Source organism: Poeciliopsis prolifica, unplaced genomic scaffold (genome assembly GCF_027474105.1).
Source record: "Poeciliopsis prolifica strain line A6 unplaced genomic scaffold, Auburn_PproV2 SCAFFOLD043, whole genome shotgun sequence".
NCBI lineage: Eukaryota > Metazoa > Chordata > Actinopteri > Cyprinodontiformes > Poeciliidae > Poeciliopsis > Poeciliopsis prolifica.
The window spans coordinates 1,282,827-1,298,377 of NW_026562418.1; the positions used below are offsets into that span (position 1 = coordinate 1,282,827).

Genomic DNA, 15,551 nt, shown 5'->3' on the forward strand with positions numbered 1-15,551 from the left:
CTGCTGCTCTCATCGTGAGCCAAGATCAGTGGCCTCTGTGCTGTGACGATAAACCTTCGCCGCACAGAGAGGGATGTCATTGAGAGGCGAGGACAAAAGCTCCTTTTCTGTTTGGAGTAAAGCGGGAGGACGGGAGGGGTCAAATTTCAGCTGAACTTCACCATGGCGATGAAAAGAAGTGTGGTAAGAACACGAGAGGAGATGACCGGAAAGGGAAAAGACAGGAGCGGAAACATGAGCGAGGAAATGGAGGCCGAAAAAAAAAAGAAAAACATAGAAAAAGGCGAGAAATCCAAATTTAACAGCAGGTAGAGAGGAGTCAGACAAAAGGTGGCGAGAAAAGAGCGGCGATGATGATGGTGGGGTGGAGGGAGGGCAGGAGGGAGCGCTCAAGCCCCCACGATGAGAGCAGAGGATTGTAACCTTGATTATGTGTGGAGGAAGCGGGAGCCGTACCTGACGTTGGTGTGCCGCTGAACGTAGAGGTTGTGGAAGTTGTTGGTGCTCTCGGTGCGACCGAAGTTTGGCCCCTGCAGCCGTTGGATGATTTCGGCTTTCATCACTCTGGCGATGTGCGCGGGCAGCAAGGACAGCAGTAAGCGCTCCTGGACGGGCAGAGGCGGGACCAAACCGGTCCGAATCATTCTTTCTGAACACGCGGCATTACATCAAACATTCAGCTCTCGTTTCCCTCAAAGAGAAATCTAGCAGATTAAACTGGAGCTGAACGTGGAAAACCAAGAACGAGGCTTTTCCAGGTCAACGCTATAATTGAATTCTATGCTGCCAGCTCCACATTTGACTACAGTGCATACAAAAAAAATTCATATTTTTATGGAGGTCCAAACAGATCACATCAGAGTGTCTGAAGAGTTTTCCTACACATGCAAAAATCTGTTACGCAATCAAGAACTTCCCATGTAGGTGATGATGCGTGAGAGGATCACATACACTCCTGATCAAAATCTTAAGACCAGTCAAAAAATTGCAAGAATTTGCATTTTGCACTATTGAATCTTAAGAAGATTCTAAGTAGAGCTTCACAATGTTAAAAGAAAATATTAGTGCAAGAGACAAAAACATTTGAGCAGGGAATTTTCTGAAAACTGCATTTACACTCAAACATGATTTTTTCAGCTGATCAAAAGTTTAAGACCGTAGTCTTTAAAAGCCAAAAGCTGTGCAAAAATCTGGATTCCATGTCATGTTCTGTGAAGTCTTTACACTGTCAAGACCTCCAGATGGCAAAAGCAAAAAAATTCACTGACTTTGAACGTGGCAGGATTGTTGAGCTGCATAAGCAAGGCCTCTCACAACGTGCCATTGCTGCTGAGGTTGGACGCAGTAAGACAGTCATTTTGCATTTTTTAAATGATCCTGAGGGTTATGGAACAAAAAAGTCAAGCGGTAGACCCAAAAAAATTTCACCAGCTCTGAACCGCAGGATCCGATTGGCTGTCCGTCAAGACAAGGGACGATCCTCTACCCAAATTAAAGCCATTACTGGTGCCGACTGCAGCCCGATAACCATCAGACGGCATCTGCAAGGGAAGGGCTTCAGAAACAAAAAACGTCTTCAAAGGCCACGTCTTGTTCAATGCCACAGAATTGCCCGTTTGGACTTTGCAAGGGTGCACCAAACATGGGACATTGAATGGTGGAAGAAAGTTGTCTTCTCTGATGAGAAAAGGTTTTGGCTTGATGATCCTGATGGCTTCCAACGTTACTGGCATGACAGGATATCCCACCTGAGATGTTTTCTACACGGCACAGTGGTGGGGGCGCCATCATGATTTGGGGTGCGTTTTCCTTCAATGGAACAATGGAGCTTCAGGTTGTGCAGGGGCGTCAAACAGCAGCTGGCTATGTGGAGATGTTGCAGCAGGCATCCCTCATGACTGAGGGCCCTCGTCTGTGTGGTAATGATTGGGTTTTTCAACAAGACAATGCTGCAGTTCACAATGCCCGCCTGACAAAGCAGTTCTTCCAAGAGAATAACATCACTCTTTTGGACCATCCTGCATGCTCCCCGGATCTAAACCCAATTGAGAACATTTGGGGATGGATGGCAAGGGAAGTTTACGAAAATGGACATCAGTTCCAGACAGTGGATGCCCTTCGTGAAGCCATTTTCAACACTTGGAGCAATGTTCCCACTAGCCTCCTGGAAACACTGGCATCAAGCATGCCTAAACGATTGTTTGAAGTCATCAACAAGAATGGTGGAGCTACTCATTACTGAGTCCTTTTTTGGCACTTTGATTTCTGTTTTGGGGGGTTTTAGAGGTTTTTTGAGCTATGGTCTTAAACTTTTGATCAGCTGAAAAAATCATGTTTGAGTATAAATGCAGTTTTCAATTAATTCCCCGCTCAAATGTTTTTGTCTCTTATGCTGATTTCTTCTTTTAACATTGTGAAGCTCTACTTAGAACCTTCTTAAGATCCAATAATGCTAAATGCAAATTCTTGCAATTTTTTGACTGGTCTTAAGATTTTGATCAGGAGTGTACACTGCTAAAGTTGTTTAATGTGTTTTCCAGGTACACCGTGCCATTTTGTAGCATAAACAAGTAATTGTTCAGTCGGTCTAAAGATGCTACATATATACAATATATGTAGTAGCAAAAGAAATTTCACTTCCAGATTTAATGCCTTGAGATTGGGCCCCTGCGCTCTTCAACGCTCCGACTCTTTCTAGAGAAGAAGCTGATCTGCGGTTCCACCAGGTGTTTGCTAACTGCTGCTGGCTAGTCTGAAGGAGCTGAAAAGGCGTTTTGCACACCTGAATGGTTGCCATGGAGATTAAAGGATTTTATGGAAAAATCGAAGCAACACTCCAGGTGCGTTTTTGAGGGCGGAATAACATTGTAACATGATGTGGAGCCCAAACTTTGACATGACACTGCCCCTTTAAGTGGAAAATGATGAGTGGTTTTAGTTTTAAAGAACTTTTGTTCAGTGAATTAGTGAATTATCCATTTCATGCTCGAGTGTTTTAGATTATAAAATGCAGTTTAGAATCATTAAAAAAAACTGAACTATATCACTTCTGAGAGAAAATTATCTTTTGAACTGAACCATTTTTAAAGCTCTGCAGCTAGAAATTAAACAAATCAAAGCTGCAGAAAAGTTTGCAGTTTCCTGGACATAGTCTGACCTTTCTGACCTTGCTGCTGACATTTTGTAGATTTTCTCCAGAGCCTAAAAAATATTGAAAAACACAAAAACATTTTCACTTTTAAGGTTCTCCAACAGAAAAGTCAAATGACTGCAATGTTTATTTATTTATTTTTTTTAACGATTTCAGTGCAAAAATGTCTGTTTCTCACTTCAGTCTCTAATTATTTAGCCTCCTAAATATAGCTCTGTCGTTAATTCTCCCTAACCATGGCTTATTGGGGTTAATTTATCAGGAAGAACTGGAAGACGTCAGAAGAACAATGACTATTTTACCCCGCACTCTGATTTTCTCATTATCTGCCAGTAATGAGGGTGAAAACCAAGAGTAACAATTTTTTTCCCCAGTTTAAATATTAATTTCTTACTTCAATTAAATGCATCTTGAACCCTGCCCAGGGCAAGGGAAAAATTAAAAAAGCAGGGATGAAGCGACGTGTGTAACAAAGTCAGTCACTGTGGCGGTGAACTAAACGGTCCTTCATCTGCACCCTCGAAATTCACATTTCAAGCAGAACACGCTTCTCTCCAGCCACTCTCTACTCCAGTTTTTAACCACGTCACTTTCCGCTGCAGGTCTGACTGTTTGTTCTTTTATTTATTTCTCCCCCCCCGAACCCCCATCACTCAGAATTTGTAAGACTGTTTAATGCCTTCGGTGCGTTTGCTATGCGTGGAATGAGTCATCCGGGCGGTCGAGCCGAGTTTCTCCGCACAGTCGCCTCACAGCAGCACCGTTCTTGGCCGATGTGTAGTTTGCATGTTCCCGTTGCCCGCGTGGGTTTTCTCCAGGTACTCCCTCTTCCCACCCACACTCTCAAGATCCTTATCGCACCAGAAGCATGAATATGCAAACAGGAGGTAAAGTCGTTCTCGCTTTGATGAACGGATGAATACTTTCCTTAAAGCGCTGCAGGTTGCCTACGCAATCAAACACAGACCTGCTTTAACATAGGTCCTGTATAATAACAGTAACCATAAAAGAACATTTTATTGATTGATTTTTTTTCATTGTATTGATAGGAGAAACTTTTGTGGAATTTTTTCAATTCTTATTTCGAGGGTCACACAAAATGAGATAAACCGAGTCTTCAGATTGTTGGTGTTGGTCAAGAACAATGTGTTGTCTTCAACTAAATACGAAACGTTGTCGAATCAAAATTGTTGATGTCGTCATTAAATTTGTTGCTTTTTTCAGTATTGTGGTGGTTTTTCATGGGTTCCTGATCCACGTTTATGTTCCTAATCAACTTTTAAAAACCTTTCTCTAAACAACCTTCCTACCGAAACCCAATCTTTACTCATTTTGACCACTTTTATATTCACCAGATTATTTCTTTCTTTTTTTTTCTGAGCACTTCTTAACCATTTTACAAACCGTACTTTCTCTAATGACCTTTGTAGAATCTACTAACAACAACAATTCAAATTTAGAGCCATCTTCAACAATAGCCGCTACTTTTCAAGACATCGCCCAAATGAATGAGAAAGTTTAGGTCTCAACACAAAAGCTTGTGGAACGCCGCATTGAATGGACTGGAGCTGCAATGTTGCAATGAATACTGGTCTATAAAGTCTGGAGCTTTTTAAAATGTCTTAAATCAACATATAGTTTGCTGATTTTTTTCCCAAGAGCTTCTCACATAAATGTTTGTGGCATCAGTGGACTATCGACGATTCCACATTTATTGGTGTTTTCTCCGTCACTATCCTAAGAATTGTTTTCCACGTCAGCGTATTTTGTTACAACTACAGTCATAACAAGGGATTTAGCCACGCTAGGCCAGAGGATTTTCATTTCATTTACACTTCAGCCTTTCCCTTCACAACCATATCTGCCTTTTTAAGAGGGGGATAAGAGAATGAAGCATATTCACCAATTATTCTAGCAGCCTGTCAGGCAGAGCAAAGCTGTGTGAGTGTGGAGTCAGGTGGCGTGACAGATTGGAGAACGGGAAAAAGAAGAAAACAAAGAAAGAAACACAGCTGAAGTTTAAAGAAATATCAAATTCCTATTTCTTGAAAGAAAAATATTTTGATAATTAGAAACACCTTTTGTGACACAAAACTGTTCGGTTTTTGGCCTCGAAATAAGCGGTATGTGCTCCTTACTGTTTTGGTATTTCTAAAAACAACAGTAGTTTCTGTGTTGTACAGCAGATTCAAACATAAGAGCATATGAAACACTGCAATAGGAGTTTGTTATCTCAATTTTTCTCCAGACACATCAGATGGAGGGGTTGTTTGAGCTCAATTTTGGCGCGCGAGTGCGAGAGCATACGCGCACGCGTCGCACGCAGTTATGTGACTCACGACTGCAGCTCGCAGTGAAAGAGGGCCATTACATTGTTCACACACCACGGGCTCATTTCCTAAAACACAGCAGCGAATTAAGCCTGGAGAGGTGCTCGGTTTGAGGGGATGCGCTAAAAATAGAAAGGCGCACTGTCCTCTCTTATTTACTTATTCAGCACTGAAGCAGTTTGAACGCGGCGCGCAGCAGGAGGAGTCGGGGGGCTATGGCAGCCCGAAGAGTTGTGGTGTTATTAATTGTGTGTTTGACTAATGAACTCATAAGTCAGCTGTTGGATGAGATTCGACTCTGTGAAGTCATGTGTCTGCGCTAATTTTAACATGCGCACTCTTCTTCCCACACGCAAACCATCGCAGGGAAACATATGCCAGAAACGTGGCGAGGGAAAAAAAAGTTAATGATTTGCATCGAGGTGTGAGCGAAAGCCAACACAAATATGCTATAATTGTAGGCATGCGTTGCATTTGCTGGTGAAACAGAGAACAGAATAGCAGCAGGTAGCTGCCATGTTTAGTCTGATGCTGCTGATATGACGCTGTCCTGCTGTCCTGAAAGGGAAATTGCCTATTTTGTCAACAAATAAGAAGAAGAAGAAAAAAAAAAGGCCATCATAGTGAACACACCTCTGAGCAGACCATCAATTATTTGTGTAATATTATATGTCACTTCCCTGGTTGGGAAGAAAGCCTAATGTCACGACAAAGACGTTAATGTCAAGCAAATGTCACAGCAAAATGCCACTTAAGACCTACCAACTTCCCTTCTCTGACGAAACTCTGAAGCAGAGTGAATTGGCAAGTAACCCGAACGTGATTACATTTTAATTTGGCTCGTCGTAGTGTGGGGCAGATAGAAAACAATAAGAATGGGAAACCCTGCAGAGTTATCTGCTTTGGATATGGGGAGGATTGTAGAGTTGTGCTTTGAGTTTCGTGAGTTACTATGAAAACTATCAGCTGTGGAATCAGACGGTTCTCGAGTTACAATTAGACTGAGCTAATCTTATTTATTTATTGATTGATTGATTAGCTAGGCAGCTAACGGCTAAAACACCAAGGCTATCGTCATCCTGTGTTTGTCTCAGAACTTGGGTGTAGTAACTGTGATGCAATTTATTGAGCTAGCTTTCTAGCTGCATAGGAGAAAACAAGCGGGATTTGCCAACTGTTGTGGTCATAAAAGGTGATAATTTACCTACAAATGTTTTGAGTTCAAACACAAGCAAACGGGAAAAACATTTTCCACTGGTTTCCTAAGAGACAAACGACCAGCTACGCTGAAATAGTCGACACTCAAAATTTTTGTTTTGAATGCTAGACGGCCATTTTGGGAATGGGACTCGGGTCTGAACTCAGAACGATTAGTTCAGGTGTTCCTGTTGCATTTTCACCTGGGAACTTGGAAAATCTGACTTCCACAAATAAGAGTTCAGTATTAGACCCACTGCAATGTTGGTTTTTCTGCTGAATAAAGTCTGACCCGTCAGTGAGTACATTCTGACTGAATATAGTCTCCAATTTAAGCTCAAATTTCACAACGTGCACAGTTCCTGATGTATGGTGAACGTTTTTCAGAGGTTATCTGAGGCCATTAAGTCCACGCATTTCCACTGCATTAATCCCATAAAGACAAATGAAAAAAAATTAAAAAATTAACTCTAGTAAATGTAAAACTGTATCTACAAATTTAATAAAAAGCTGCGAGTTCTGCCACGTTTAGTCGCTACAGCAAATAATAAGCATTTGCACCAGTTTTGAAACATTCTTCCACATCAATCCATCCTTTGATGGACTTTGTACCTGTTGATGCTTCTCAAACTCCAGTTTGATGGGTGACTTGATGCAGTTGCAGGTGTCCTGATAGGTCTGCCTGAGCGCCAGGTCCATGAGGTGCTTGTGATACGCCCCGGCCAGGTTTCCACAGGTGAAGATGATCACATTGGCCAGGATCTGCCACACACACACACACACACACACACACGCACACGCTGCATTTACATCTACAGCAGCCATAAAAGATTGTCTGAGTACGATCTGCGTTGCGTTTATGTCCGTGCCGTCCACTTGGGGTGCATTATTACCTTATAAAAGCAGGAGAGCACACACGTTGGCGTTAACTCTCCGTCATTATCCGAACCTCAAGCCTTTTAAGAAGAGGAACCGCAGATCAATAGATTATCCTTGTTGCCGTGTCCGAGGGTAATGAACATTTCTGAGTGTTTTATGGATGATGCAGACGTTCAGAGTCAACAAGACTGAGAAGAGCCACTGTGATTAGAGTGCTATCAGTGTGTTTACTGTGAGGCTGGACTGCAGAGCGTCTAAGCGTGTCTGAGTCTAAGCGGATTCAGAGACGGTACCCGCTCTGTGCCTGTGATTGTACTGAACAATCACAGGCACCCTTAGGATTTGCCATTTTTATTCAGGCTTAGAGACGTTACTGTTCTCTGAGATTACTTTACGTCCGAATTTGCTGCGTCGTGATGGGTCAGCTGCTTCATAACCTAGACTTTGGTCTAAAATATTCTGCCAGGGTTTCTTGTTGTGCAGAGGGTTCGCTCAGCAGCGATGTTTAGAGAAGGTAACGGAGCGGCCGCACAATCATCCAGGCGTTCAAAAGCTCGCCAAGTCTGCGGGTGAGGCAGAAAGTTCTTTAAAAAGTCCATTTCCTTCGAACGGCTGACCCGCGCACTCGAAGGCTCGAGGACGGACGAGTTGTGAGTCTCACCTGCCACACCAGAGGTTCCAGTTCTGTCGCGGTGGAGGTCAGGCAGACGCTGAGGGTGACGGTGTGTGAAAGGCAGGTGATGCCGCTGGCGATGACGGCCCATTTCATGGAGAAGGGCAGCATGGTGTAGACCACAAACACAATGAACAGAAAGAACGACACCTGCAGGCGGAAAGTGACAGAAAGTACAAGAAAACCAGGTAAAAACGAGGCGTCCTGGAGATCAGCGGCTAACTTTCAGCTGCTGCTTTCAATATTTTTGTACTCTGAGGTAGGCCCGTCGCAACAAATCAATTTGTCGCATGGAGAATTTAAACGAGCTCAGCAATTTCCATCTGCATGATTTATTGGTTTTCTCTTTTCTTTCTTTTCTTCTGCCAAAATCTGGATGACAAAAGTCTTCCAACTCGCCCCCCCTTCTCTTGAAGATCAATTTTGTGTGCAGATAATTAATTTTACTTGTTGCTTCTGTTGTTTTGTTTATTTATTTTGGACGTTTAAAATGTTTTCCAGCGTTAAATGGTCATTCGTTGATCTTTGAATATGTGCTCCTGCATCATTATGTTTTTAAACTGCTTGAAATTGATCTCAAAATCATTATTAAAATTTGTCACAATAACTTTTGGGGCAATTAAATGTTTATTTGTCTTTTTTTAAATATGTCTGGACTGCTTTTGTACATCCGTTGTTCAAAATCAACAACGCTTGGAACAGTGGTGTCCAAATGTTTGCCAAGTGACTCCAAAATGGTGAAATTGCAAGAACTTTAGGGCCCCAAAGGGTCAACTTTTAAATACAAATTCAAAATCACATTTTACTATGATTTCTTATTCTCTCTACTAAACCAAACATTGTATATTTTGATAAAAGAAACAAGAAATAGATGATAAAAAAAACCCATCTAGAACACATGTTAGATCTGAAACTTGTTAACATGTGTATATTTGTGTTAAAACCCCAAAAAAGGAGCAATTAAATTCTTTCTGACCAGCATATGAACTGCAAGTCGTGGACTGGGAAATTCTAGACTTTCTACACATCCTTTGAAACACAGCCTCAGATTAGTGACATATTTTCAAAAGATGAATTGCTAAAAACCCATTCTGTTCTCCTGGACAAGGCATCGTGCGCCATCTCCTCGCGTCAGGCCCTAAAAGTCGGGAAAGTGAACTGAAACAGTTCACTTTCCCGGTTCACTTTCCCAGTTCCAAATCTGACTCCCGGGACGAAACAGCAAAAAGGTTTTATGCTGCCGAGACAGAGGTGACCGCAGGTCGACGCCGCCGGAGAGGAGGATCGCTGCTCTCAACGATTCCCCAGGCTGTGAAAAACTTGAAATGTAATTCTTTTCTGTTCCCGGATGTGCCGCAGTTTTCTCCCAGCGCTGTGGGAGGAGGGGGACTCATGACTCCAAACGAGAGGGCTGTGCACAAAGTGCAAGTGATACTAGTAATTACGACACCAGTTCCACAATGGAGTTTTAAAAACACAAGCAAATGAATGCCGGCAAACATTCGGATTATGCATATCGCGCTGATGTTTGTCTAAAGCACGGAGCGCAGCTGTGTGGGCAGAAATCGCTTCCACAGAAATAGATCCAAGACCAAAAGGTCAAACCTGATGCAACTTGGTTGAGCAGCGTGGGCGGCTTACACAGCTTTTAACACCTAAAATACAAGTTTAAAAAAAAAAAATCACAAAAATGGACTAAATTCAACTCATGTTTCTCTTTGTGAATGTGAAGGAGATGCGATAAGTGTGTCGTTCTAAACTCCTCCTCCTCGTTTCACCTCCGGCGCCGTCCACTTCCGCTTCCGCCAGAGGCCTGTCCTTCCCTTCCTGTTGTGGTGACGACCCGGCGGGTTTCGGGCCGAAGCTACCGCGGGCGCACAAGGTGAACTGTGACCTTCCTGCCACAGGAAGGTCTCCAAAATGGTGAAATTGCAAGAACCTAAAATAAACGACTGAGCTCGACGCGGCCCGTCCCGCGTTCGACTCCCGCTCTCGGTTCATTTGCTCCTTCCCGTCGGACTGCTTTCAAATAAAAAACAAAAATCTTAAAAAAAACAAACAAACAAGAACAAAAATGTGTTGTCAACATTTGGGTTTTAGCAATTGTTTGGCTGACCCAGTTCCTTCCAAAAGAAGATCTGAACAGTGAGAACACTCAGAAAGCGAGAGAGAGACAGACAGAGATGTTTGTGTGTGGGCTCAGACCTTCTGTTGCCAGGGGAACCAACTACAGGAAGGATGCTGACATCTCGGCGAATGCTGTGCTTTCAAACTCGTTTGTGTTTTTGAGATAACCTTCAAATCCTAATCCCGGAAAGGCTCCTCTCGTTATAACTATAACGGGATCATCCGGCGCGCGCGGCATCCGGTCCGATTGAGCGGTCGCGTGGAATTGAGAGCGGCGGTCCAATTTCACTTGCATCACCTGGCTCCATCTACCGTGCGCGCACGCACACACACATCCAGGGAGGCAGCAAGACACACACTCCATCTCCCCCACACTCCAACCTGAATCCTAATGCACCTTCAAACACGTTGTGATGGGAGCTGCAGACACCATCTCTCTCCTGCTTCCTCCATTACTTTTTTTCCCCCTCCTCTCCATCTCTGTCTGAGAGCTTCTCTGGACTCCAGACGGAAGAAGCAGACACACAGATATGTACGGCTGAATACCTACATAAAAAAAATAATAAAATAAAATTAAAAAGTCTGTCTCTGCTCGCTTTAGACGTCGCAGCTCCAACCAGCTCTTCTTTTTTTTTTGTTTTTGAAGAAGCAAACTCTCACTTTTGTTTCCAAGTCTGCACAGGAAGACGTTTGCCTTGTTGGAGGGGACCAGGTGTGAGAGTGTTGTTCAATCTGCCCTCAAAATCAAAGCGGGGTCGTGACGAACGGCTTATTGCAGACATAGCTGAGCTGCGTATGTTTTAGTTTTTTTCATATATATATTTTTTTTGTGTGCGTTTGTCCACATTCGGTCAGAGGGGTCAGGACAGACCGGCGGATGTGGTCCGTGCCTTTCCTTCCTGTTCCTCTCTTTTCTCCCCTCTCTGTCTGTGATTAGCTCTGTGTGCTCCATCACACTTGCTTCTCTCTGAGGAGTCGCAATCAATTCAACCCACTGAGAGCGGGACTCCTTTCACCCAGACTCCTGCTCTCCTGTGTGGCTTTTGCTGTGGTCGGTTTTCCGTTTCCTTCGTCCGCCTCTCCGATTCTTCTTCAAACGAAAGCCTCAGAAAAAAAAATGAATTAAGTCGAGAAAACGTGACTCCCTGTCAATTTTATTCCGTTTGAGGATTTGTGACGAGAAGAAAAACTTTTTATTTATTGCACCAACTTCATCTTATGTGTTGCTGGGAGTCCAAGATAATGGAAAACATAATAGTGAGGTGAAAATACAAAATATTAAACTGATTATGCCGTGAGGCAAAGAGAAGCTAGGAGGAGCTACAACATGGAAGAAAACCTGGTAGAGATTTACAGATCTGGTTCTTATTATACTTCATAATAGCTTCATGTTAGGCTACATGTTACCTGTAATAAGCTGCAAGTAAGATGCAGCTTCATATTAAATTGTGACTAACATGTAGCTTCATACTGGCCTCATAATAAACTGTCACTAACCTGTTAGCTCCATCACAAGCTTTAGATTTATGTAGCTTAATGTTACCTGTAGCTTAATAATCTGTAGCTAACAGGCAGCTTCTTGTTTGGCTACATGTTAGCTGTAATAAACTGTAACAAAGCTGTAGCTAACATGTAGCTTCACGTTAGCTCCATCATAAAGTGTAGATGACATGTAGCTTAATGTTAGCTGTCGCTTAAAAATAAGCTGAAGCTAACATGAACTTTAGTCTCTCCAAGACTGGAGGATACTTCAGGAGGCAAATATCAAAATGAAAAGCACTTTCTGCTTTTTTTTCACATTAATTCAGTTAATGTGAATTTAAGGTATAAATTAATTTGTCTGTAATTTATACATTAAATTTCATATTTATCTAGATTTGAGAACAAATACTTTACTGTGAATTTAAAAATTGTTTTGAAATGTAAAAAATTATCCAGCTCAGAGAAGAAAACAAGCCAAACTCTATTTAGTGGAACATATAGAGGAGAAGAAGATGATATCAAAACAGGAATAACGAGGTGTTAACTTAGTCGTTAGTTAGATTGGTTCAGAAATTCAATTTGAAAAGGTTTGAATGTGTTTTACGTGTCTTGCCGCATCAATGCCTACTTGCATTTCTGGTCCAAAAACAACAAGCAGACGTTAGCAGCTTTTGCATGCTAAATTGAATGTTAAATGTTGAGGTTAACACATAATTGATTCTGAATATTAACAGACCTGAAGATAATTACAACATTTTCACACGTTAATTTCACGCCTCGGCATGAGCAGCATGTTTGGGTTCCTGACCTGCAGCGGGGGTCAGAGCTGCACACACACGCGTACTAATGTCACCAATTTAATGAGAAAATCTTGATTTCTGCTGTTAAGAGACCAGAGATTTGACTTGGACTTGACTCTTAATGACTTGGTATTGCATTAAAAAAAAACAATCTCTGACTGTACACTGCATTTTCAGTAATTATATTATAATTAAGTTTAAACTTGGAAAATCTCAAAAGCTCATCATTTTTTAAATTAGACCTGAAGAAGAAAAAAGTACAATAATATAATAAAATAATCAAATGGGTAACTTCACATTGACTAATTTTTGCAGTTTGAAAGCTCATTTAATAACGGATAACTCTTTAACGCTCCGCCAGAATTTAGCTGTGAAACACGGTGGCGGTCGTATCATGACACGAATGAAATGGATGAATTCTAATAGAAATCTTCTGACGATTCAAACCATAATACATTTCTATTTTTTTTTTTTTTTTTTTTTACTATTATTTATAAGACTGAGACATGCAAGCATTTTAGAAAGTCTGCCAACATCCTGAAGCCTTTAATGGTCCGTAGAGACAGATATGAATTAAAAAAATGTTCCCAAGCTGATCTCCGGGACAGATAAATGGTTCCTGGAAACATAAACCTGCTGCATCGGGAGGTCAAAGGGTCGCTGACGTGCCTTCACCACTCAGGTATTCGATCAGAGTTTTTTTTTTCCACCCGTAAATAAATAAAAGGGCAGCTTTCATCTCCCGGTCTATATTTAGAAATATCAGAGCGGTAGAGAAACTTTCAGGCGTGTATAAATGTGTAAGTAGGAGAGTCATAGGAGCAGAATAGAGTGATTAATAATGCAGAATGATTTTGCTCTCACAGGTGGCTGACGAACTCTCTAGTGTGGAGGAGGAGGAGGAGCAGAGCTGACGAAGTGAAAAAAAAAAGAGGACAAAAGAAAAGTGGCGTGAGGAAATTTGGGCATGTTGGGGGTGATTTACAAGGAGAAACAGAGGCGGGCGGAGACGTTTGCGGCTTTAAAAATGGGGTTTGATGAATTGCGGGAGACAGGGCGCCAGATGAGGACAAAATGGGATTCCTGAGAGCGAGGAGAGCAACGGAGTCTGGCAGCCAAAACTAATGTGTCTGTCAGCTGATCTACTCACCTCCAGCTCTCATCAGGCCTCATTAACGCAGAATTAATTCTGCGCCGAGTCGAGCACAGCCGCAAACACACACACGCACACACACACACGCACACACACACACGCACACGCACACATGCAGCTGGCATGAATATGCAGCAGCACGCAGGAAAGCGGGGAATGGATGTGCAAAAAAACAATTAGACGGATTACACACTAGAGAATTGCTATAGTTGAAAAATGATAATTTGCTACATGTTTATTATCTTAGTTTCAAGGATGAATAAATTTTGAAGTCCATAGATTTAGTTCCTCAGGGTTCACTGTTAGGATTGTTCAGATCTTTGCTGCGGCCGGGTTGAGTTTGACTCCCACACTGGGGGATTTGCTCGATTTTCTTTTCTTCTCTCCATCCTCCTGTCTGACACCTAAAAAAGTGGCGGAAGAAAAGCTGGTAGAAATGAACCACAGTTTACTTTATACCCGGTAAGTTGGGGTGAACCGATAAATAATTTTGGGTGTCGGACGACACTTAAACGTTACAACTGGACAGTAGTCACAAACTGTTGCCAACATAGCACCTTTGTCATTATATCAAACAACTTTTAAGTAAAACAAAGCTTTAAAAATCAATATTGTCCAAAATCGGAATTGGCCAGGAAAATGATAGGTGATCGGCCAGAAAACTGCAACCGGTTCACCCGTATCATTACGTTTAATTGACCGAGCTACTCAGCTTCATGAAAGTTTAAAGGAACAACGTTTGCTTGGACTTTTTTCAGCCCTTTAATCGCCATTTTGATGTTTAACTGTGGAACTTTTTTTAACTGAGTTCTATAACTTTGCATTTGTATATTTTTTGTGTTTTTATGATGTAAAATAGTCTGAAAAGCCTTGTTGCTGAAATGTGCTAGGCAAACTTGATCGACCGATTGAATTTACTTGCTTTTTCTTTTTTCAGGCGGCCACAATAACTGCAAACTGGAATAAAAATTATAATTAGTTTCCGATATTTAATTTATTTTTTTTTTACATACAGAAATATAGAACTCTGCAATTTAGCGCAACTGGATGCCGCTCACGCATTCACGTACCTGTGAATGCGTGAGCGGCAATTTTCTCGTGAATTGATAAGTGTCCTCTCAAAACAGAAACTCCCACCCGAGTTGTGAATCTCTGCAGCTCCACCAAAGGAGTTATACTTTTCTTGCCCAACCTGTCGGTTTAAATCTCTTGGTAGGTTTTCAGTTGCTTTGATTTTGCTGATTGTTTTTAAGCTTGTTTCTGTCTGTCAGCTGTTTCTCATGTAAATGTTCCTATTGGTTTTAATGTAACTGTGTTCTGACTTGTGAATGGTGAGGTATTTTGTGTTTTTTCTACACAAAATAGAAAAAACAACAGCTAGTTTAGCTTTTCGTGCTAACTCCTCTGCATTTAATTGTGCTAATTAGCACAATTGAGGGGAGATTAATGTGCACAGTCCTCATCAAATAAACTAAATCAAATGTGCTGGATTTACTCTATGAAACTTTTAGAGCCTACCATGTTGTTGAATAGCCAAACTCTGCATCCAACTTATGTTAAACTTTACTTCATAAAGCGGTACATTTTGTAGAAATAAAAGTCCAAATTACTGCCAACAAAACGTTTCAGATGAACTTTCCCTTCATCAATACAGCACTAGTTGCCTGATCATGACTATCATCGTCGTTATCAGGCTTTAGGGCATGGAAAACCTGACAAGTGAGACACTTATCATAACAGAAGCACAGGTCACGTTAAT

General features: G+C 41.8%; 1 protein-coding gene across 2 annotated transcripts in view; it reads right to left on the reverse strand.

Annotated features, from left to right (window-relative positions):
- The window catches only part of adcy2b (adenylate cyclase 2b (brain)), a 56,947-nt gene that overhangs the window by 28,853 nt on the left and 12,543 nt on the right, over positions 1–15,551 (reverse strand). For both annotated transcript variants that reach the window (XM_055055920.1, XM_055055919.1), the window contains exons 3-5: positions 8,219–8,380; positions 7,291–7,440; positions 457–605 (exon numbers count right to left, since the gene is read on the reverse strand). In XM_055055920.1, coding sequence (XP_054911895.1) covers positions 457–605; positions 7,291–7,440; positions 8,219–8,380 — 461 coding nt within the window. The remainder of the gene's footprint in view (positions 1–456; positions 606–7,290; positions 7,441–8,218; positions 8,381–15,551) is intronic.